We start from the raw sequence: 25,259 nt of genomic DNA on the forward strand, positions 1-25,259 counted from the left end.
CTTACGAATGACAAAATGACTCCACTACAACTATGGAACGGAGGGAGTATATATTCAATATTCATGGAGTACATACTACTACTATAATAAATAAATTAATTAAATTTCCAAACTGCCAAGAAAATGCCTCAGAAAAACATTGTTGCATTTTGACTCATACTGCCCGAGCTAACCGATAATAGTTTCACATATATAAGCACACAACCAAGAATAGCTAGGAAAGCTTAAATCGTTAAATAAATTATTCACCTACAACAATATATATGTCTGCCTGTAGCATAAATCATACAAAATTTTGTTTACATAATTAATTCAACCGATTAAATTTTTTTTTTGACAATCAATTCTCTTCACAAAATAAAATTTGCATTCCTTGTGGCATAAATGAAAAATCAACTAGAACAACATGAGGCTTTCTGCTGCTGCTGAGAGTTGTTAGGCTCCCCGACTTTGATTGTGGTGCCCTGGCCGGGGAGCGAGGCGGCCCCATCTTGGGCCGCCAGTGCCTTACGGCTAATAATCTGATAAATATCCAACAATATAGTTTGGAAGGCCTTTTCAACGTTGTGGGCTTCCAATGCAGATGTCTCAAGGAAGGAAAGGCCTTCCTTCTCAGCGAAGACCTGGGCATCGTTCTCGGCTACAACGCGGAGGTGGTTTAGATCAGACTTATTGCCAGCAAGCATGATCACAATGTTGGAGTCCGCGTGGTCCCTGAGCTCCCGCAGCCACCTCTGCACGTTCTCAAAGGTCTGACGCTTTGTCAGGTCATAGACCACGAGCGCCCCCACTGCCCCGCGGTAGTAGGCGCTCGTGATCGCGCGATATCGCTCCTGCCCCGCCGTATCCCATATCTGCGCCTTCACCGTCTTCCCTTCCACCTACACGTGTCCATTTCTTTTCTTAAATAATTACTCTAAACCTAACAACACATTTTTTCTTTAACAATAAATCAATTTTTCTGAAATTTAAATTTGTGATTAAATGTAAGATTAATTACCTGGAGAGTCCTCGTTGCAAATTCAACGCCTATTGTGGATTTGGACTCTAAACAAAACTCATTCCTTGTAAATCTTGACAAAATATTGGATTTCCCAACGCCTGAATCTCCAATTAAAACGATCTTGAACAAATAATCATACTCGTGATCTACTTTATACGCCATTGATTTCTTCTTCCCTTTAAAATCAAACAATTAAAATCAAGATTCATCCTTCAACATAAAGATTGATTTTAATGAAATTAAGAAAAGTACATACTCACCACTAATCAACAAATTTTTGTACGGTTCACCATTGCCAGATTACCAAAACTGATTCTTGATTTTGTCACGAAAGAGAGAGAAGGGGCCTACCTAGTGGTTGAAATTCAAATTACAAAAATATAAGTAAGAAAAAAATGAAAAAGAAAAAAAATGTTTTTGCTGTTAAGATGAATAACAGAATTAAGCGATATAACAGGAATTTAAATGGTCGTTGTTGTTTGCATGAACTGAGGCCTATGTATGGTAGCTAGAAACACTTTCATTTAAACATACATACAAAACTCTCGCAAGCATGATTTAAAGTCTTGGGTTCGTCACTAATAAAAATTCGGGTTTATTTGATAAGATTTGAATATTTGTATTTATCTTGGGTGAGCCACTTTACTACTATCTCCGTCTCAAAAGAATATGCACTTTGAATTCGGCATGAATTTTAATGCAAAATCGGTAAAGTAAGAAATGGGTAAAAAGAAAAAGTAATTAAAGTAATGTTAGATCATTGACAATGAAATGACCCTTCTTTTATTATTATTTAAACGTCAACATTTTGCTCTACTTATTATAAAGGGACTATCTCCCTGTAATGGAAGGGTCTATATCCCACTTTCTATTATATTTCCACATCATCAATATTTGCATATTTCATTTTTAATTGTTGGCATCAAATAAAATGCAATAAATGAGAATAAATTCAAGACAAATAAATTATAAAAACGTACTTAATTAAAAGCCAATTCCTACATTTAAAAAAATTTCAGAAAAAAACCAACTAAAAAAACACAGATAAAAACCTACAAGATACTAACTCAAGCGTCATCATCATCGGATTCCAAACCGAATATTTTCTTTATCTTCGTGATTGTTTTCCAGATGTCCGTCCTAATCCGCTCGTCTGCTGCCTCTTCGTACAACTTGTAGAACTTGTGCAGCGTAGCGTAGTTGGTTACTCTTAGCTCACCTTCCATGCTAACTTCGGTCTGTGAGATTGATACGACCCTACTCAACAATGCTCGGTTTGATGACGAGAAGGAGCTGCATGAGCCCACGCAGCCTGGTGTATCTGGGCAGAGCGTGATCGTGGAGCCCGAAGCGAGAGGCAGAGGCCGGAGCACCGCGGTGAAGAAGGAGCGACCAAGGAGGAATGCACCTCGACCGGCGAAGTATCGCGATTTCGTCCAGTATTAGAACTAGATTTGTTTTGAATTGTTTTGATTTGTTTTTTATTTATTTCCTTAGTTGCAGAACTATTTACCTTTCAAGATAGAGTCAAATCTTTTCGGGTTTTCTTCTTGATTCTTTCCCGAATCGTAAGTCCGAATCAAGTAGGGGGAATTCTATAAATTGTAGAATTCCCCTAGATCGAGTCATTGAGAATTAAAGTAATAAAATCGCTTTTTCTCATCTTTGGCGTTCTTAAACCCTAGCCTCACGTTAGGGTTGGTTTCTTGGCTATTGTTCACAAAATTTCATTGTTACGAGTGCTCAGAGAGGGAGATAGGAACAATCATCCTATCAATTGGTGCTTTCTTGACTCTCTCTTCCCCCGCCCATCATCACGATGTCCGGAGATGCAAGTTCGATGACCGACAGACCGCCGCCCACGGAGTTCACCCTCAATGAGGTTGGCCGGATGGTGTATGACATGACGATTCGACTTGCCAACGACGAAAAGAAGATCCAGGCAAATCGTTTCGCCCATGAGTCATTTGAGAGGCAGCAAACGTCTCTTAATAAGAGCGTGGAGGATCACATGACCAGATTACAGGTTGCGGTCGAAGATTTAGGGAAGAAACCTCCGGAGGGGACGGCGACGGTAACGGCGTCAAAGCCGCGGGGTTGGTCGCTGCCCCGTTCCATCCTCGTCAAGCCAGTAGGATTCAACGCGGAGGCGTGGCCGAAGCTCAAGGTTGAACCCCCACGTTTCAGTGGTGAGGGGGTCAATTTATGGATTAAGAAAGTCCAAAAGTATTACAATCACAACTTTACACCCTTGGCAGACAGACTTTACCTCACAGAATTCTTGTTGGATGACGCAGCAGCAGAGTGGTTTGGATTCTGGGAGGCTAATAGCGAGAGTAGGAGTTGGGAGGATTTTTTGTTGGACATAAAACGGCGTTTTGATCCCGACCTCTACGAGGATTACGTAGGTCGCCTCGCGTCTCTACGACAGACCGGCTCTTTGGAAGATTACCTTGCTGAGTTTGAACCTCTACTCCAAAAGGTCTCGAATGTAGGTGATAGCACCTTAACATCCCTATTTATCGCGGGGCTCGCGGCGTCTCTGAAACATGAATTGCTGACACGACGCCCATCGTCACTAAGCGACGCCATCGCGCTAACCCAACAGCTCGCAGCCTGCCAGTCAGCAATGGTTCGGTCAGTTCCAGCCAATGGCCGGACGCAGTGGCCGCGGCGTGACCAGCGAGCACCTGCTAGCGCCATCACGAATGGCCCCCGCCCTCTGGAAGGACCCAAGCCACTTCTCCCTCAACAGAAACAGCAGCGGGAGGGCGCCCCACGTGACTACCCGATCATCCGCATATCTGCAGCCGAGAAGGCCGATAGGACGGCTCGCAACCTTTGTTGGTACTGCCCGGAGAAATACACCCAAGGTCATGTCTGCGCAAAGAAGTTCTACGTCCTTGTGGGGGAAGACAGTGAGGATGAGGAGGACCTCCGTAATGACGGACAGGCAGAAGAGGACGGAACTAATATGGCGATCACTGGCGATGTCTCTCGGATTTTTGTCATCGGCCCAAAAATTAAGCCACGCTCTATTCGTCTCACCGGCCTCATACAAGATGCACCGCTTTCCGTACTGATTGACGGGGGCAGTACACATAACTTTATCAAACCCTCCGTAGCGGAAAGGTTATGTCTTCCTCTCCATGTTATCTCTCCTTTTCGTGTATTTGTTGGCAATGGAGCTTCTATGCGATGCGATTATGTGAGCTTGAGCACACCGATTGTGTTGCAGGGACATTCTTTCAATATCGACCTTTTTCTGCTCCAAATTGAGGGCCCTGATGTCGTGTTGGGAGTTCAATGGCTCCAGGATTTGGGCGATGTGACAAAAAATTACAGGACACTGCAGATGAAATTTGTGCTTGACACGGGCCCAATCTGCCTGCAAGGGGAAGAAACAGCCCCAACGAGAATCTCTTGCAGCAGCTTATTTTCTCTGATTGTCCAGGAACCGGAGGCCCAGCTGTTCGAACTCCTACAGGTAGACCGTTCCGCAGTAACAGACAAAGCCCCGGTCTTGCCCGTCAACCCGTTATTGACCGATACTCTGACAGCTTTTGAACCGGTGTTCGCCGTCCCGACTGGCTTACCACCGTCACGCCGCTGGGACCATAGGATTCACCTCTCACCGACCGTCAAACCTATAAATGTTCGGCCGTACCGCTATCCACACTTTCAGAAGACAGAAATTGAGAAACAGGTCCGTGAGATGCTCCAACAGGGTGTGATACAGCAGAGTACGAGTCCTTTCTCGTCGCCAGTTCTATTGGTCCGCAAAAAAGATGGCTCTTTCCGTTTCTGCGTGGATTATCGTGCTTTGAATGCAGTAACAACGCCGGACCATTTTCCGATCCCGACAGCAGATGAGCTTTTTGATGAGCTGCACGCGGCTAGAATTTTTTCTAAATTGGATCTCCGTTCAGGGTATCATCAGATCCGCATGCATGCTGATGACGTCCACAAAACTGCTTTCCGCACCCACGACGGTCATTTTGAGTTTCTTGTTATGCCGTTTGGACTCACGAATGCCCCGTCGACTTTTCAGGCAGCTATGAACAACATCTTTCAACCATTCCTCCGAAGGTTTGTCATTGTGTTTTTCGATGACATTCTGGTCTATAGCAACACGATGGACGATCACATCCGCCACCTCAGGGAGGTTTTGTCGACACTCCAGGCCAATTCGTTCTTCATCAAGCAATCTAAATGCGCTTTTGGTGTAGCCACGATTGATTACTTGGGCCATATCATTGCGGCTGGCGAGTTACACGCGGACCCGGCCAAAATCGAGGCCATGGTGAATTGGCCGCCGCCTAACACTGTCAAGCAGCTTCGCGGATTCCTGGGATTGACAGGTTATTATCGCCGCTTCGTGAAGAATTACTCAATTATCGCGGCCCCTTTGACAGAACTGTTGAAGAAAGACTCGTTCGTCTGGTCCGAAACGGCAATGCAGAGCTTCACCGACTTGAAATCAGCAATGAGCTCTGCGCCGGTCCTTCGCCTCCCGGACTTCGCGGTGCCTTTTGTGATAGAGACGGATGCGTCGGATTTTGGGATTGGAGCGGTTTTAATGCAACACAATCACCCTATCGCCTATTTTAGCAAGAAGTTAGGTCCCCGCCGACGCGTGACCTCGACGTATCACAAAGAGCTTTATGCCATAGTCGAGGCGGTACAGAAATGGAGACAATATTTGCTCGGTCGGGAGTTTCTGATTCGCAGTGACCAGCGTAGTCTCAAGGAGTTGCTTTCGCAAGTGGTTCAGACGCCGGATCAACAGTTTTATGTGCGGAAACTTATGGGATTTAAATTTTCAATAGAGTATAAGGCAGGAGCAGCAAATAAAGTGGCCGATGCGCTATCGCGACAAGAGGAGGACACCAAACCCGAGGTTTCCCAGATTTTTGAGCTGTATACACGTCCAATGCCGGCTGTTTTGGAGGTGCTTCGGGCGGAGAATTCCTCGCTGCCGGATTTGGTACAGCTTCGTGCAGCAGTGACAGCGGGCAACGGACCCAAATATGTTTCTGTTACTGATGGGCTACTGTATTTTAAGAGGCGGTTGTATGTTAGCCGAGAGTCAGCAATCTGCAGAGCCATTTTGGAGGAATGTCATGATACTCCGACGGCGGGTCATCCGGGGGAGCGTCGGACCTTTGCTCGAGTTGCTTCTCTTTTTTATTGGCAGGGTCTTCGACAGGATGTTCGAAAATATGTGGCGTCTTGCTTTACCTGTCAGGCGACGAAGTATGTTCGTGATAAACCGAACGGGCTGATTCAGCCCCTGCCAATTCCTAATATGGTGTGGGACGCCGCATCGATGGATTTCATTGTTGGGCTGCCCCCTTCCTTCGGCTACACTGCGGTAATGGTGGTGGTTGACCGCCTATCTAAATATGCACATTTTGGAGCTTTGAAAACGGGGTTTGACGCGCCGACAGTAGCGCAACTTTTTGTTGACACTGTGGTCAAGTTGCATGGTTTTCCGCGGAAACTTCTATCGGATCGTGATTCAATTTTTATGAGCGAGTTCTGGAACGAATTGCTATCTCTCAGTGGCACAAAGTTGGAGTTCACAACGGCCTACCACCCGCAAACGGATGGCCAATCGGAGGTGACTAATCGGGCACTGGAACAGTATTTGCGTGCCTTCGTGTACGATCGCCCAAAGCGTTGGTTTGCCTTGCTACCTTGGGCTGAATTGGCACTTAACTGCAGTGTAAATTCGAGCATCGGTATGTCGCCTTTCCAAGCTCTGTATGGCCGAGAGCCTCCTAGTCTGTTTGACACGTATGCTAGACCGTCACAAAATCTGGAGGTGGCTGATTTGTTGAAGGAAAGGGAGGAGACGTTGCATGCCTTGAAGCTGCGAATTCAGCACGCTCAACATTCTATGGCAGAGTTTGCAAATCGTAAGAGGAGGGATGTGGAATTCAAAGTTGGTGATTCAGTGCTGCTCAAACTTCAACCTTATCGTCAGAAGTCAGTAGGGAGACCCCTCTCTAACAAGCTTGCTCGCCGTTACTATGGTCCGTATATAATTCTCGAACGTATTGGAAAAGTGGCCTATCGGCTACAGCTGCCAGCTGACAGTAAGATACACGATGTGTTTCACGTTTCCTTGCTCAAGGCGTTTATTCCAGATCAAACCAGGGGCGTGGAGTTACCACAGGGGTTCAAAAGGAGTCAGCCACGGGACACTCCTTTGGAAGCAACTCAGCGGCGTGTTGTTTTGGTCGACCAAATACCGCAGGTTCAATGGCTAGTGCGGTGGTCATCGGATGTTTCGGCGGCGCCGTCTTGGGAATCAGAGGACCTACTCAGGTCGCATTTTCCTCATTTGCACCTTGAGGACAAGGCTGCTGCTAAGGGAAGGGGAGTTGATACGACCCTACTCAACAATGCTCGGTTTGATGACGAGAAGGAGCTGCATGAGCCCACGCAGCCTGGTGTATCTGGGCAGAGCGTGATCGTGGAGCCCGAAGCGAGAGGCAGAGGCCGGAGCACCGCGGTGAAGAAGGAGCGACCAAGGAGGAATGCACCTCGACCGGCGAAGTATCGCGATTTCGTCCAGTATTAGAACTAGATTTGTTTTGAATTGTTTTGATTTGTTTTTTATTTATTTCCTTAGTTGCAGAACTATTTACCTTTCAAGATAGAGTCAAATCTTTTCGGGTTTTCTTCTTGATTCTTTCCCGAATCGTAAGTCCGAATCAAGTAGGGGGAATTCTATAAATTGTAGAATTCCCCTAGATCGAGTCATTGAGAATTAAAGTAATAAAATCGCTTTTTCTCATCTTTGGCGTTCTTAAACCCTAGCCTCACGTTAGGGTTGGTTTCTTGGCTATTGTTCACAAAATTTCATTGTTACGAGTGCTCAGAGAGGGAGATAGGAACAATCATCCTATCAGAGATGCTTGACTGTGTCTTCCCCCTCCCCTTCGCTGCTTTCCCTTCGATCAGGCGCCGAAGAGTGGGTTGACTCACCTCAACCGACTTAGTCAAGTCGGTTGGTGTTGGCCCGCCGTTGCTCAAACTCTTAGATCCGACGAGCCTCGTCCTTCTCGAGCCTTGCGCCATTGTTGCCCGAAACCCGATTTGGAATTTCGGTTGATCCTTCAGTTTGTGGTAGGATTCCTAGTGATTGAAGCCCATACTATGGACGGTGGTCGTGAACTAGGCATTCGACAACTCCTGGACGTTGTCGTAGGTCATACAGCTCGTCATCGATCGGCGGTTGTTCTTGTAGATTCCATGAAACTTACCAATGTCGCACATAACACGCTCAAAATGCTTGCGGAACTCGGTCGGCTTGTGAGTCGGGCTTCACCCCAAGCTGATTGTATCGTTGCGCGATGCGGGTCCAGAAACTCTGCTTCCGTTGATTGTTGACTACAATCGGATCCTCACCGATATTTATCCAACACCTCGCCAGAGCATGCATTTCAGCTACATCGTATGTTGTTCACGGCCTCCTAACCTTTTGAGGCGTAGATGGCTCCGTGGCCTTTTCCTTCTCCTTCGCCTTCTCCTTGGTAGGAGATGGGTGCATCTCCTCCACCTCATACCCTTCCGTGCTTAAGGTCGGATCATTGACTGGAACAATTGTGGATCCGTGAGAACCGGACGTTGAACTCACCATTTTTGGCTGGTAGACCGCGTCCCTGTAATTCAGGTCAATTCCTCTTCCAATGCTCAATTGGAATGCCTGTGTGGTCAACAGTCTACCAACCCCGACAAAGGCGTTCCTGGAGAATTGAGGGAGATTTTGGTATTGGTTCCCGTTGAAATACAGGAGACCCCCGTTGTCTAAGAAAGCAGTGAACTCGGGGGCAAATTGGTTGCCTACGGCGGATTAGGTCCTTCAAACGAATAGGTTTCCACTGGGGGCTTGGTTGAAGGAGGGAATTTGAAAACTGGGTGGAGTTTGGGTTCAGGGGAAATATAGGTTTCGCCCGTGTATGGCTTCAATCGCAGTAATTTTGTAGAGTACGTTGTCGGAATTCATCTTGTAGAGAGAAGAAAAAAAGTATAGAGTGAGTAGAATGGAGTGAAATGAAGAATGAGGTATAGATGTATATATAGAGGATAAAAATAAAAAATAAAAAAATAAAAAAATAAAAAATCGATGATAGGGCCGATGATGGGACATATCTACAACGGAGAGCCGATCGACGGCCCTATGGGATTGGCCAAAGCCGTTACAACGACTCAAATGGGGGGAGGTGGAATGGGATGGTGGAATGGGCCATATCTACAATGGAGAACCGATGTGGGAACCGATCATAGGCTCGATTGATCGGCCTCCTATTGCTAATGCTCTTAGTGGAGAATAGATCCCACCGTATTAGAGATGAAGAGTTTCCAAAATTAGGACTAAAAAGGACAGAATGCATATTTTCGTGGGACGGTGGGAGTATAAAACATTGGCTTTAGGATCTTAATTTTTACTAGTTTTTTTGCATAATTTTTTTCACTCTTGTTACATTTTCCAAAATCGGGTTTAATTTGATCGGATTTGAAGTTTTATATTGCTTCCCAACCTTGATGCATATAAATAATAATGCAATAACTAATTTGAAACATTACATTATACAAACCTAATTCAATTGCAAATAAAAAGTAAAATATGATGATAAATAAGAATAGTAGAAACTAATCAATAACGATATGGAATCAGTAGACCACAATTCTTTATCTAGTTTCCATTTCATCAATGCAAAGATGTCGTAATCTATCTACAACTAGTGCGTACATTGTTTGACTTGATATCATAAGGTGGCAGTACATTGTTTGACTTGATAACTAATATTATTTTATTAACAAAATGCTTATATGTGTAGGATAATGTATTATACTCCCTCCGTCGTCTCAACAGAGACGTTTCAATTTTTGCATCCATTTTGAAGTGATAGATGGTTAAAGTGAAAAAAATAGTACTCTCTCCGTCCCAAAGTATTAGACCAACTTTCTTTTTTGGGATGTCCCAACATATTAGACTCATTTCCTTTTTTTTGCAAAAAGTATCTATCTTATTTTATTCTCCACCTATTCTTTCTCTCTTCTCTCCCCAATTTTTTCCCTCTCTCATACTTTACTCTCTCCACTTTAACTATTTAAATATCAATTCCTTAAATCATGTGCCAAAAAGAAGTGAGTCTAATACTCCGGGACGGAGGGAGTAAATAAGAGAGACAACTCTACATTATTCTCTTTCTTAATTCATTCTCCACTTTACTTATTTATTAATAATTCTGTCCTACGATAGGAATCACATTTAGTGTGGACACAAATTTTAAGAAATACTCCCTCCGTCCCATTAAATATGCAACATTTGTTTTTCGGCACAAGATTTTATGTAGTGTTGTTTTGTGAGTTAATGAGGAGAGAGTAAAGTAAGAGAGAAGAAAAAGTAGAGAGAGTAGTGTTTCCATTTTTAGAAACGTTTTATTTTTAATGGGACAGACCAAAAAGGAAAACGTTTCATTTCTAATGGGACAGAGAGAGTATAAAATTGGAAAAGCTAATGGAATATGAGATCCATTTTTATATTAATTTTATAATAGAATGTGAGTGAAGTGAGTTAGTGGAATGTGAGATCTATTTACCATTTATGATAAAAGTAAAATGTGACTCTTATTGTGGGACGGATTGAAATAACAAAAGGTGACTCTTATTGTAAGACGGATGGAGTATTATTTTATCAAAATAAGTGAAAAAATAAACGTTTCTATTGACATGGGATGGAGTTAATATGGAAGAAAGAGTACTGTAACTCAATGGTAAAAGTAAGTTTGTAATTACGCAATGAAAATGCAAATAGTTATAGAACAAATAGCTTAATTAGCAAAAAATTGGGTGTTAACTTTACAAACTCGAAAAAGCAATGTATTCCTTAATATTATCACATTTTGTCCAAAGTAGATGCTGAGAAAGAGGTATATCCGACCCCCTTCATAATTCGTAATGATAAATTTAAGGGTAAAGGTCAGTCTTAAACATATAATTAAAATATAAATTTGATCTACTATATATATATATATATATATTTAAAAAAAGTTCATAACAAATGAAATTCTTGTCGGAATAGTTTTTTTTGAAGGTTCCGTAAAAAAAACTAATGGTCATGTCACTGTGCAATTAGCGTTGACCGTTAGTTTTTTGACAGAACTGTAAAAAAAAAGGACTACTTCGGCGACATTTTCAATTGCTAAGGACTTGTTTTTCAAAAAGTGAATATTTTGGACCAAATTCGTATTCTGGTTATATATTTAAGGCCAAAATTGACCTTTACTCTAAATTTATAATACCAAATTAAAGTACGCAATTTAGCCAAATTTTGATCAATATTATAAAAAATAAAAATTGTAATATAATATTAAATCACAAAATATTAAATTTTTCTTATTAAATTATGTATTTTCAAAACGTTATTGTTTCATTAAAATAAATAATTTTTTCACTTTTTTCCTCTCTTTTTTCTCAACTATTTTGAGCCTCACTGAAGACGTTTTATACACGGATGACACAATTAATAATTGAAACTTCATAATTTATTGTTATGATTTCAAAATCTTATGGAATCGACCAGAATTTGATCAAACACCTTAATTTAAATGGCTATTATCAATTTATAAACTACTCTCCACAAAATAAGAATAGAAATTACAGCGTGAAGCATTGTTGTTGGGTAGAGCCGGCTTTTGGACAGAGTATTTGTAGGCGGTTTTTACAATATGTCACAGTTTAACATCTCCTTATATATATTCATGCTTTTATTGCAATACATGCAAGAAACACACAGCCATATCTAAACCTCAAAACTCTTCATTTTGACATGGCAAATACACCAACTTCTCCTTCATGGAAGGCTCTTTTATATATATGCATGGCTCTATTCTCTATGGTCATTAGCTGTAGAGGAAACTCCTCTGATCACAAGGTATGTATAATTTTATACTCCCCATCTCATAATAAGAGTCGTATTTTGCCATTTCAGTCTGTTTCCATAATAAGAGTCCTATAAAACTAATACATATAAGTGAAACTCATATTCCACTAACTTATTCAACCCACTTTTTTTACGTTTCTTAAAATCCGTGCCATACTAAATAGGACTCCTATTGCGGGACGGAGGGAGTGTATTTCTTTCGAACAAATTTGAGTTTGTTTCATCAATTTGTTTTACCAAGCTAGTACATGGATTTGTTTATAGGTGTACGTGGTATACATGGGAGATCTCCCTAAAGGTGGCATCTCTGCGTCGGCACATCACGTGAGCCTTCTACAGGCTACTCTGGGAAGGTTGACAGATTAATTTCATGTATAATTGGAAAATAAAAATAATTAATTTAGTTTCTATATGAGTAATATATTTCTGAATTCAGCAAAAGGGCGTCGGAGTCTCTGCTCCACAGCTACAAGAGAAGCTTCAGTGGCTTTGTGGCGAAGCTAAGTGAGGATGAGAAGAACAAAATTGCTAGTAAGTTATTTTCTACAATAAACTGGGAGGCTATTGATTAAGAGGTGCATGGAGTTGTAATGATCTTAATTTCAGGCTTGGAGGAGGTGGTTTCTGTGTTTCCTAGCACCAAAAAGCAGCTGCTCACGACGCGATCATGGGATTTCATGGGCTTTCCTGTGAACTCGGAAAGATCTCAGACAGAGAGTGATGTCATTGTCGGAATGCTAGACACCGGAATCTGGCCTGAGTCCCAGAGTTTCAACGACACCGGCTTTGGTCCCGCGCCTGCCAAGTGGAAGGGCACTTGCCAATCCTCATCTAACTTCACTTGCAACAAGTCAGTATTTATAACTTTTTTAATTGTTTCAATATGATATGCTTGTTTTATTTCGGCACATACACTGTTGGATATTTTAGTGTAATTGAGTTAACTTGATTGATCAATTTTATCATAATGATACATCATATAAGTATGGAAGTGCGGAGTGCACGCTTATTTGAATTCATTATGATGGAGGGAGTCCGGGGGCAGCGCCCCCGGGTAGCGGGGTCCAACGAATTTGCTGTATAAGAAATTCATCCAGAAATGTAATTTCTGAAAGTCAAAGGACTAATTTGCAATTTCGGAACCTTTTGAAAATTAGTTATTTTCGGCAACAGATGCACTGGTTCATCTTCTTCTTAATCTGGTCGATTCTTTTGGTTCTGGGATCTCTCGAATATCAACATACAGAAGCTCTGATTTCTCTGAATTGTATCCGATCAAATATTTTGGTAGAACCACCGAAATTAATAACATTCGCATTAAAAATTGTCTTAGTTATTCTTTTTTATTATAGTGATAGGGTTGATTATAGCCTCTCTCCACATTATTTTTCAAACAATATTTGCATTGAAACCCCCTTCTTGTCCCGCAACGACAAAATAGTGTTATTGACTCTTATAAATGAATGGAGAGTGAGTGACCATTTCTAATGATTTGTCATTCATATTTTAAAAATTGTAAACCCTAAAAATAAACCTAAAAATTGTTACTATGATTCTATGCAGTAAAATCATAGGAGCAAAGTACTACCACAGCGATGGGAGCATCAGCCCACCGGATTTCCCATCGCCGAGGGATTCAGAAGGCCACGGAACGCACACATCGTCCACGGCAGCCGGCGGGCTGGTCGCCGGGGCCAACATGTACGGCTTGGCAGCCGGAACAGCGCGCGGAGGAGTTCCATCCGCGCGCATCGCAGTCTACAAGATCTGCTGGTTCGACGGCTGCTCCGATGCAGACATTCTCGCCGCATTCGACGACGCCATTGCCGACGGAGTTGACATTATATCCATCTCCGTCGGTGGCTTCTTCGCCTCCGACTACTTCGAAGATCCCATTGCCATTGGCGCTTTCCATGCCATGAAACAAGGTGTTCTGACCTCGAACTCCGCGGGGAACTCGGGGCCGGATCCTGAGAGCATCGTCAATTTCTCGCCGTGGTCGCTTTCGGTTGCAGCCAGCACCATTGATAGGAAGTTCCTCACCAAGGTCTTGTTGGGAAACAACGCTACTTATGAGGTAAATTATCAATTCAAAATTGATTCACTAATTTAAAGAACCATTTTGCTATTTTGGACGGTTCACAATTTAGACATCCATTTACTTTTTTCACTTATTGATATGCGGACCCCATATTATACTAACTTTTTCAACTTGCGTTCCATTGTAAAATTGATACTAAAAGTGAGACTTACATTCCACTAACTTTTTCTATTCAGGGAGTCACGGTAAACACATTCACCCTACCAGAGGAGAGTTACAATTTAGTCTATGGAGGAAATGTGCCCAATACTAGTGCAGGTGTTGATGGATCCATATCAAGGTAACATATATATACTCCTATTTGAGTAAAATCACATGGATATGATGATTAAATCCACTTCACTTCAACTACAATAAACCTGAAAATTCAGTGATTATTGAAGAGAAACAAAGATAGAGGTAATTTTTTTGGAAAATCCTAATGCATGTGTGATTTGTTACAAAATTGATGCAGATATTGCGAAGCAGGGACGTTGGACCAAACACAAGTAAAAGGCGCCATTGTTCTTTGCGATGAGCTTAATGATGCAGATGGACCGGCAGCTGCAGGTGCGACCGGAGCTATAATGAACGGAGATATCTTCAACGACACCGCCTTTTCATTCCCTCTGCCGGCATCATACTTGTCATTACTAGATGGCGCTCGTGTTTACGATTACATCAACAAAACTAGGTTTTTCTATTCTCATCCTTTTTTTTTCTTTAATTTGCTTCCATATTTTACTTATTACTCATTGTTCTTGGCATATATAGTAATCCCACAGCAACCATCTTCAAGAGCACTGAATTCAATCAAACAGCTCCATTTGTTGTTTCCTTTTCTTCAAGAGGCCCAAATCCCATCACAAGGGACATTCTTAAGGTGGACTAATTAATTAGCTATCTTCATATACTCCTAATTAATTAATGAATGATCTTAGAGTTTTCATCATTTTTTTTGTTTCTTCTGCAGCCTGATCTTACCGCACCAGGAGTCGATATTCTAGCCGCGTGGTCGGAGGCTACAACGGTCACTGGCATCCCCGGAGATGATAGAGTTGTAGCGTACAACATCATCTCTGGAACATCCATGTCTTGCCCTCACGCCTCCGCTGCAGCTGCCTACGTCAAATCCTTCAACCCTACATGGTCCCCCGCCGCCATCAAGTCCGCCCTAATGACCACCGGTAACTATCAATCCTTTCTGTTCCCATTAAGTGTTTTCCAATTTTCTATTTCGGTCCGTCACTTATACTTATTATTTGTATTACTATTTTTGACAATTGACCCATGCTGCACTAAATTAAATTAAAGTGTTTTAATTTAAATGAATTAACACAATACTTGGTATGGTGCTCAAGCCGCTGTGATGACCGTGAACGAAAATTCGGATGGGGAGTTCGCGTACGGCTCGGGCCACATCGACCCCCTGAAGGCGAAAACCCCGGGTCTAGTGTACGACATCGGAGTGGCCGACTATGTGAAGCTGCTCTGCGGGCAAGGCTACAGCAACAAAAACCTACAGCTCGTAACCGGTGACAACTCAACCTGCACGGCAGCCAACAACGGCACGGCCTACGACCTCAACTACCCGTCCTTCACACTGAGCGGCCCCGTCACAGCCGTCTTCCACAGGACTGTCACGAATGTGGGGTCCGCGACGTCCACGTACAAGGCGGTGGTGGCTGTGCCGTCGGAGCTGACCGTGAGTGTGCAGCCGAGCACTCTGACGTTCACGTCGGTGGGGGAGAAGCAGAGCTTTGTTGTGACTGTGAGCGCCGCCATTGCGAGTGAAATGGTGTCAGGGTCGTTGGTGTGGGATGATGGAACCTACCAAGTCAGGAGCCCTATTGTTGCTTACACTACTGATGCTTTCTGATTCTTTTTTTTTAATAAATTGAGATTATGTTGATCTGGTTTAATTTTGCTGGTGAGTTTCAATAAGCGTAAGGGCGATTGTATTTCAATTGTTTGGTCAAGCATTTTTATTCAAGTCCATATAATTATGGCATTTGTATCCTGCATAATTAAACATTTATGTTTTCTATGTTCCACTCTTATTTTAATTTGTTCTCTCCTTTCTGCGGTAGTAGAGTATTTTTTTTCAGCCCGGAGATTAAGAAAAGATAGTGAAGTACTAGAAGAGAGTATTTTAATAAAGTACTAGAAGAGAGTGAAATGTATTGAGTATAAAGTAAGAGTGAAAATAAAGTTTTTTTAGATCTTTAAGAGGTTTTTGAATTAAGATATAAATAGAAACGTCCATCAAGTTTATATTATAGGAAATTTTGTAACTTTATTAGCTTATAAGTTGAGTAGATATGTAATATTAATAGAATCATATTACCAATTAAGTAAAATATATAGAAAAGTTATAACGAGTTCATAATCCGAAATTAATTATATTGAGCTTGTGCATGAGTTAATAAGTTGTATAGTGTCAAGTTCAGCATGATGATCCATTTAGTTAAACCAAATGAGTTGGGGTGATATTTTATCAGAGTTAATCTAATTTAGAGTTCTAGTTTTGTTTTTGGAGGTGGATCCCCTACAGTGCACAAAAACACAGTACCTTGTGCTGTGCTTAATACGCAAATTTTTATTAACAAAACGCAGCCTTCTCCTTCTTTCGCCATTTTCAATATTTTCATTCTTTAGGAGTAGTACTATTAAAAAACACAGCATTCTTTTTCTCCCTTCTTCTATTATTTCCATTCTTCTTTTTATATTATAAAATGCTGAAAAATGTTACAAAATCTGATAATACTCCATCTGTCCTCTATCAATTATCTATTTTTATCATTTTTGTTCGTCCCTTATTAATTGTTTATTTCCACTTTTTACTATAAATGGTAAGTAGACACAGCATCCACTAACGCATTCTACTGCTCCCTGTGTTGCCAAAAAATATGAAAAATTTGGTTCGGCACGAGTTTTAATGCATAACTGGAAAAGTAAGAGAGAGATAAAAAAAAGGTTTTAAAGAATTATTAGTGGAAAATGAGTCTCACCTCATTAGAGAGATGGAGTTTCCAAAATTAGAAAGTTCATACTTTTCAGGTACGGACTAAAAAGGAAATAGTACATACTTTTTAAGGAGGAGGAGGAGGAATCATTTTATTATAAAACTAATATATAAAAAGTAGAACTCATATTTTACTAATCTTTTCAACTCACTTTCCTTTACCTCTACGATTTCAAATCCTTAATTTATTTCTTATGATGTTAATTACTTATTTCTTATGATGTTAATTACTCTTTCCGTCCTAATTAAGTTGAGTCGTATTTCATTTTGAGAAGTTCCAACTAAGTTGAGTCCTTACCTTTTTTGACCAAAAAACAAAACATTTAATCATATTTACTTTATTTCATCAGTTATTTTACTCTTTCTTTATCTATTCTACTTTATTTATCTTCCTTATTTTTCAACAATTTCTTAATTTCTGTGCCTAAAAATTTTGGTGAGACAGAAGAAGTATACATTTGATAATTTAAATAGTTATCTATTTTATATATTCAATATCATGAATGATAATTATAATTAATGTTTTCAGATATAAAATATAAAAACAAAGAATGGAAATGTTGAAAGAAGAGAGAGAAAGAGAAGGCTGTGTTTTATAAAAGCAAATAATGAAAAGTAGAAAAAGACGAGAAGGTATAAATAAATAAAGAACGAAAATATTGAAAAAGGCGAAAGAAGGAGAAGGCTGCGTTTTGTTAATAAAAATTTGCGTATTAAGCACAGCGCGAGGTGCTGTGTTTTTTTGCATAGGGGATCCACCTCCTTTGTTTTTAGGTGAATTAGTATTCTTTTCTGAAACATAAGTTTTTGGAAACATTACAAATTAAACTTAGTATATTAGCCAAGTAGCCGCCCATCTAATTTAATACTCCCTTCGTCCCACAAAGATTGTCTCACCGGGCAAGAGTTTTAAGAAATGTAATGAAAAGTAAATAGAAAAAGTTAGTGAAATGTGAGTCATATTTTTATATATTAATTTTATGGAACGTGATCAAATGAAAACTCTAAATATTGTACAAACTCAAAACTATGATCTGGACCATTGAAAAATGTCAACAGATCAAAAAAAACATCAACAGGAAAATGTCAACAGAATTTCAACGTTAGTCAATGATTGATGCTGTGTTGATATTGTGTTGATACTGTGTTGACATTAAAATTTCAAAATTTTACACTGTGTTGATATTGTATTGAAACTGTGTTGAAGCTGTGTTGAGGAGTTTTGAGTTTGTACAATATATAAGTTTGCATTTTATCACTACCCTTAGTTTTATAGTAATAAAATGTCCTTAGTTTTATCGTAATAAAATGTGAGTAGGAATTTGTTAGTGGAATATTAGGTCCATTACCAAAAATGGTAAAAAGTGAATGAGACAAATTTTGTGGGATGGACGGAAATGAAAAATGCGACAATCTTTGTGGGACAGAGGGAGTAATTTAGTTTAGAAAGAAGACATAAGAAAGCTTTTATATATAGTAGTGCCTATGTATATCCCACTTTTATTACAAGGCCGGCTCTCATTTGTCAGCCGTTTCGTTAACATCAGTGTTTTGAGTTCTCAAAGACACTAATGCAAGAGAATTGGCTTATAGCTGCATCTCTAACTCCAAAATCCTCTACATTTCCATGGCAACTTTAGCATTATGCATGGCCGTTGTAACGGTCGCTCTGTTCTCGCTAGTAATGACAAATTCTCAACATCTAAAGGCAAAACAAGTTGGTATTGTTACAATTTATATTGGTTTCAGGTATAAATAAATATACAACATTTTAAGGTTGTTTCGATTTATAGGTGTACATAGTCTATATGGGCGATCGACCAAAAGAAGGCGAGTTCTCTGCTTCAACACAGCACAAGAACTTGCTACATGCCACTTTGGGCAGGTTTTTCAGTCTCACTTGTTACTCAAGAATCATTTGTTTGTTGTCTAATTTCTAAGAGCTTCTCTTCTAAATCCTAATATGCAATGTGATGTATTAGTGCCGAGCCGTGGCTCTATAGTTACAAGAGAAGCTTCAATGGGTTCGTCGCCAAGCTCACCGAGGATGACAAAAACAAGATTGCTAGTAACGGATCTCCTTATCATCATTTCCTTTTTTCCTTGTTAGAGAAATAATCTCAAAAATAATCAACCAATATTACGCAAAGTAAACATTAATTCTTGATGTTTACAGACTTGGAAGGTGTGGTCTCTGTGTTTCCCAACACGAAAAAGCAACTGCACACGACGCGGTCGTGGGACTTCATGGGATTTCCTATAAATGCACAAAGAGCACAGTATGAGAGTGACATCATTATTGGAATGCTGGACTCCGGCATATGGCCGGAGTCCCACAGTTTTGACGACCAAGGCTTCGGCCCGCCACCCACCAAATGGAAGGGTAGCTGCCAATCCTCATCCAACTTCACTTGCAACAAGTAAGAAAGTTTCTGTCTGTAGTCCTAAGTTATTTTGTTCAAAACTCATCCAACATAAGTTTTGCAGCAAAGTTATAGGAGCAAAGTATTACCACAGTGAAGGGCCTATGGCTCCACCAAATACTCCATCTCCAAGAGATTATGGAGGGCATGGAACACACACAGCATCTATAGCAGCCGGCTGCTCAGTTCCCGGGGCGAATCTGTATGGCTTAGCAGCTGGAACAGCTCGGGGAGGAGTGCCCTCTGCGCGCATTGCTGTGTACAAGATCTGCTGGCACGGTGGCTGTTCGGATGCAGACATTCTTGCTGCATTTGATGACGCGATTGCTGATGGAGTTGACATTATCTCCTTATCAGTAGGGGGATTAACCCCTCTTGATTACTTTAATGATTCCATAGCAATTGGTGCATTCCACGCCATGAGAAACGGGATACTTACATCGAATGCAGTTGGTAATTCAGGTCCCAACCCCAAATCCATTGTCAATTTCTCGCCCTGGTCCCTTTCCGTTGCTGCCAGCACCATTGACCGGAAGTTCCTAAGTAGAGTCAAGTTGGGTAACAACAAGACTTATGAGGTGATATGTTGTTCTATGTGTTTTTTGGTAACATTAAATTTAAAGAAATGGCCCGGGACTTCAAGTATTGACCACTCTACCATTACGCCTTAACTCATGCAGAGTTGTTCCATGCTTCTACGACATGCTACTCGTATAATATAATTATGAGGATTTATTTAGCATGTTGTGTGATGTTGTTACTAGGGAGTATCGGTGAACACGTTCACCTTAGAGAAGGACAACTACCCGTTAGTCTACGGAGGAAATGTGGCTAACACAAGTGGAGGATATAACAGATCTGAATCAAGGTAGCGTGTATAATTTGGACCTGAATGTAAGTGATGATGCAATGAGAGTAACACACACATATGTCATGTGATGTGTTGATATTAGGTACTGCCTACCAGATTCTTTGGACCCTGAATTAGCTAACGGTACGATTGTCCTCTGCGATGGACTGAGTGATGGCGAGCCTGTGGTGGCGGTTGGTGCAGCCGGAGCTATAATGCACGCCGATCAGTTAAGAGATGTGGCCCTCTCTTATCCTCTGCCTGCCTCTTACTTGGGATCAGTTGACGGTGCTGAAGTATATGCTTATATCAACACAACTAGGAGTCCGACAGCAACCATTTTTAGGAGTGATCAAGTTACTGATACATTCGCTCCATATGTTGTCTCATTTTCCTCAAGGGGTCCCAATCCCATCACCAAGGACATCATCAAGGTGGCATACATTATAGTACTCCTACAGTCCTACTAAGTAAGTCATGTTATTCAATTTCTTGAATTGGGACCTAACTTATTCTTGAAATATTTCCTAGCCTGATCTTACTGCACCTGGAGTCGACATTCTTGCAGCATGGTCCGAAGCTAATACCGCCTCGGGATACCCTGAAGATACGAGGGTAGTAGCATACAACATCGTGTCTGGAACATCCATGTCTTGCCCCCATGCTTCTGGTGCGGCAGCTTACGTCAAATCATTCAATCCCACATGGTCCCCTGCCGCCATCAAATCCGCTCTAATGACCACAGGTGATCGTGCTGCACCTATCTCGGTTTTGTTTTTGGGACACTTTCCAAACGGTCTCATACTAATAGAGTACAGGTTACACTTATATATTGCTTGCGCATTCATAATTGAGAATTTCTAACTAAAGTTTGGATTTCATCGTATCATTAAAATGTCAACATCCTCTCTAATAGTAATGGCTTGACAGCTTTTACGATGAGTGTGGAGAGAAACGGGGAAGCAGAGTTCGCGTATGGCTCCGGCCACATCAACCCACTCAAGGCTATTTCCCCCGGTCTGGTTTACGACATGGGGGAGGCCGACTACGTCAGGTTCCTATGCGGCCAAGGTTATAGCAACAAAAACCTGCAGCTTGTTACCGGCGACAACTCGACCTGTACTGCAGCTAGCAATGGCACAGTCTACGACCTCAACTATCCGTCTCTCTCGGTGTCTAGTGTCTTGGGGAGTTCAATCAGCGCTGTGTTCCACCGGAGTGTAACGAATGTGGGGTCTCCGTTGTCTACTTACAAGGCAGTTGTGGAAGCGCCACCGGGGCTGAGCGTCCGTGTCGAACCTAGTGAGATCTCCTTCACATATGTGGATCAGACGCAAGAATTTGTTGTGACAGTTAATGTAACAATTGGGAGTGGAGTGGTGTCGGGGTGTTTGGTGTGGGATGATGGTACATATCAAGTTAGGAGCCCCATTGTAGCTCATGCTATTTAGTTCTAACTCATATCCTTTGTTGCATTGTTTTGTGTTCAAACTTCTATGTACTTTAAGTAAGGGTTCGCTCATTAAATTACGATATTTGTTCAAAGTTTACTGCTTGAACTAAATTAGAAATAGACGAGAATGGAGAAGAAAAGATGTGAGAGAGGGGAAAAAAAGTAATAGAGAAATAGAGTAAAAGATTAGAATTTGAATAGTTATTCATAGCTCTTATAATTACTTGTATACTAATATTAATACAATTTGATAATATTAATCAGTATTACATTTATTTTTAGGATAATGTCAAAATATAATGGAATTTTGCGATTTCGCAACCGATAAATCTATGAAAGTTAGCTTTCATGTTTGTCAATATCCATGTTGGACTATTTCTGACAAATTCCGTTTTTAATTAAGAACAATTGTAAGTTGTTATGTTAAGAATCATATGCGCGTGAACGTTTGAGACTATCTTTTTTTTTTACCACAGGTGTACCAAATCCGCTGATTATTTCTGTTCGACTAAATTTACGGATTAAGACCGAAACTCTTTTAGCAGGTGGTGGAGTTTGAACCCGTAACTTTAGTATGTAACAATGTTGATATATATGGAGATATTGTCAACACATAAATTTTTCAAAATTTAATATCTTATCGAATTTATTAATTTTGTAATTATTTTATTTCACTGTTAAGTTGATATTATGCCTATTTGTGAATATTATAGTACTCCTTCCGTCTCATTGAAGATGATTCATTATCCTTATTGGTTTGTCCTATTTAAGATGACTCATTACCAAAAATAAAAACATCTTTATCTCTATTTTATGCTCTCTTACTTTACTCTATCCACTTAACACACAAAATAAAGTTGCATAAAATCTCGTGCCGCCCAAGAAATGAGTCATCTTGGAACGGAGGAAGTAGTTAATACTGTGCAACAAATTACTATCTCTATCCCACTCAAGATGACCACATTCTTGAGTGGCACGAGATTTTATGAAGTGTTGTTAAGTGGAATAAATTAGAGATGAAAAAGATAATTGAATATTTTAATGATGAGAGAGGAGAGAGGGGATTAATTCCAAAATTGAAAAGTGATCATCATGATTGGGACAAACAAAATAGAAAGGTGATCATCTTGAGACGGATGGAGTATTATCTATCTTATATAATTAATCGCAGTTAGAAACAAAATTATGTGCAAGACACGTGTGTAACACTATTATACAGTAGTACTTATAAGAGTAGAACCATTATCTAAATAAACTCCTTTTTTCGTAATTCACGTAAAAATTTTCATATATTTGTTGTTCTCCTCCTAGTAGTTTTTAAAATTTATAGAAACTCGCATCCGCCATTTTGTTGCTGTTATGAATTCAAATAGTACGGGAAAAAAGAAGGCTAAAACATCAGCAATTTATTTATTTTATTTAAGTTGAAGTAGAGCAGAGATCACACGCAGCGATGATGTTAAAACAATTACACAGTAAAATCAACAACAGTCTCCGCCATTAAACATCATATCCAATCCACGTTTCACGGCAACGTATAAGCTGCACAACACAGAAACAATGATATTATCAATTTAGAACAATAATATAAAAACAAGAGATTAATTAATTTGAGGAAATCAAACCTCCACACTTGTAACCAACTGGCCTATCGGCAAGGTTACAACGTTTGGGAATGCCGATGGCGATTTGAGGATTAATCCCGGCCATTTTGGCCATATTCGAGAGCATCACAGCGCAGAGGCACTTGGGGTTCCTTCCCAGCTTCTTCACTTGAGCGCAGCAGCTGCTCGGGACGGCCGCGTTGGCGTCCTGCGCTGCTGACGCGCACGGGGCCAGCTTCATGGCTTCGTTGTCCGGGGTCGATTTCGGGCACTCGCCAGCGCCGTTTGTGGAGATGGCAACGGAAAGGAAGAGGGCTAGAAAGCACAGCGCCTTGGTTGATGCTTCCATGATGATGAATGATGCATTGGCATGAGGAAGGTGGGGGAATTTATAGAGATTAATTTATGCTTATTAGATGACGCACGTCATTTCATTTTCTGCACTTATTTTGAAAATATAGTTGCAAATTGTTAACGTGAAAAAAAAGTAAAGTAAAGTAAAAGACAGAATACCATTGATAAAACTTTCTCTACATTATTTTCTCTCTTAACTTACTTTTTATCCACTTTAACTATTTATTAGTACTCCCTCCGTCTCACTAAAGATGATCCACTTTTCTTTTTAGTTTGTCCCAACTAAGATGACACATTACTAAAAATGAAAACACTTTTCTCTCTCTACTTTATTCCATCTCTCTTACTTTACTCTCTTCACTTCACATACAAAATAAAATTGTGTAAATTTCTGTGCCGCCCAAAAAAGGGGTCATTTTTATTGGGACGGAGGGAGTATCATTTATCTAAAACAAGTACAGAAAATGAAATGACTCTACTACTGTATAAAAAAAGGGAGTGCATTGTGCGATTATGGATTTAAATTCGGGTCCGTTTAATATCATGAAATTGGATTGGATCTGGAATCTCATAAAATTTGATTTGATTCTAATTTAATTTCAAACATTTTGTCTTGTGAAAATGAAGTTATTGATATGAAATCGAATTTGAGAGAATTGTGTGTGTACACACACTGTATACACACACACACATACACACTCAGTATGTATACACTATACCACACACGATGCACGTACTACATAAAATCACACGCACACGCACTACAGACACGTATTGTACGCACATACACATAACACACACATTGTTATCATTTTTAATTTCCTCTATTTTTTTTATTATAGTTTATGTTTTTTTTCTTATATTATTATTATTATTATTATTATTATTATTATTATTATTATTACCTCCGTCCCGCATTATGAGTCACATTTATTTTTCTGCACTTGTTTTATAAAAATGATAATAAATAGTTAAAGTGGAGAAATAGTAAAGTAAGAGAGAGAATAATAATAAATAGTCTTCTCTACATTATTCTTTCTTTTATTTTACTATTTCTCCACTTTAACCATTTATTATCAATTTTATAAAACGAGTGCAGAAAAGTAAATGTGACTCCTAATGCGGGACGGAGGTAGTATTATTTCTGTTTTCCTTTGCATTTTTTTTAATTATGTCTTTTTTAGGCTATGTTTTACTATGTCATTTTACTATTATTATTATTTTTATATTTTTATGTCTTTTTTATGTTACCCTTTTTTGGCACTGCCAGCTCTTTCGACGTCGTCATTGCTTTTAATGACGACGACGATGATGATGACGACAACAACAACAATGCTACCGCTTTCTAGACACTGACAGCTCTATGGATGTCGTCATTGTTTTTAACGACGGCCATTGTATATATCTCTAGGATCTATCACTCATCCACTAATTGTTTCTCTCTCATTTTTCTACCGTCGCCACTGCTTCTAAAGACATTGACATTAAATAATACTCCCTCCGTCCC

At 40.3% G+C, this 25,259-nt stretch overlaps 4 protein-coding genes across 4 annotated transcripts; 2 read left to right on the forward strand and 2 right to left on the reverse strand.

Moving 5' to 3' along the window:
• Positions 1-237: 237 nt before the first annotated feature.
• LOC125223349 (ras-related protein Rab2BV-like) lies at positions 238-1,399 on the reverse strand. The gene is made up of 3 exons (XM_048126462.1): positions 1,264-1,399; positions 1,001-1,179; positions 238-881 (listed from the first exon to the last, which is right to left on the reverse strand). The coding sequence occupies exons 2-3, from the start codon at positions 1,163-1,165 to the stop codon at positions 393-395; spliced, it is 654 nt and encodes a 217-aa protein (XP_047982419.1). The 5' UTR covers positions 1,166-1,179; positions 1,264-1,399; the 3' UTR covers positions 238-392.
• A 10,450-nt stretch (positions 1,400-11,849) lies between these two features.
• On the forward strand, positions 11,850-15,922 carry LOC125221196 (cucumisin-like). The gene is made up of 10 exons (XM_048123321.2): positions 11,850-11,954; positions 12,228-12,316; positions 12,400-12,494; positions 12,570-12,813; positions 13,527-14,040; positions 14,241-14,344; positions 14,519-14,737; positions 14,818-14,926; positions 15,017-15,230; positions 15,405-15,922. The coding sequence occupies exons 1-10, from the start codon at positions 11,850-11,852 to the stop codon at positions 15,920-15,922; spliced, it is 2,211 nt and encodes a 736-aa protein (XP_047979278.2).
• A 2,773-nt stretch (positions 15,923-18,695) lies between these two features.
• On the forward strand, positions 18,696-21,792 carry LOC125221195 (cucumisin-like). The gene is made up of 9 exons (XM_089062686.1): positions 18,696-18,776; positions 18,862-18,953; positions 19,051-19,136; positions 19,245-19,488; positions 19,556-20,069; positions 20,256-20,359; positions 20,445-20,775; positions 20,873-21,086; positions 21,272-21,792. Exons 1-9 carry the CDS (start codon positions 18,696-18,698, stop codon positions 21,790-21,792), a joined length of 2,187 nt encoding a protein of 728 aa, XP_088918812.1.
• A 1,400-nt stretch (positions 21,793-23,192) lies between these two features.
• LOC125224436 (uncharacterized) lies at positions 23,193-23,754 on the reverse strand. The gene is made up of 2 exons (XM_048127835.2): positions 23,420-23,754; positions 23,193-23,336 (listed from the first exon to the last, which is right to left on the reverse strand). Exons 1-2 carry the CDS (start codon positions 23,745-23,747, stop codon positions 23,320-23,322), a joined length of 345 nt encoding a protein of 114 aa, XP_047983792.1. The 5' UTR covers positions 23,748-23,754; the 3' UTR covers positions 23,193-23,319.
• Between the last annotated feature and the right edge of the window lie 1,505 nt (positions 23,755-25,259).

This window comes from Salvia hispanica, chromosome 1, assembly GCF_029641045.1.
Source record: "Salvia hispanica isolate PSC_SH4W2 chromosome 1, Shi_PSC_v1, whole genome shotgun sequence".
Classification (NCBI taxonomy): domain Eukaryota; kingdom Viridiplantae; phylum Streptophyta; class Magnoliopsida; order Lamiales; family Lamiaceae; genus Salvia; species Salvia hispanica.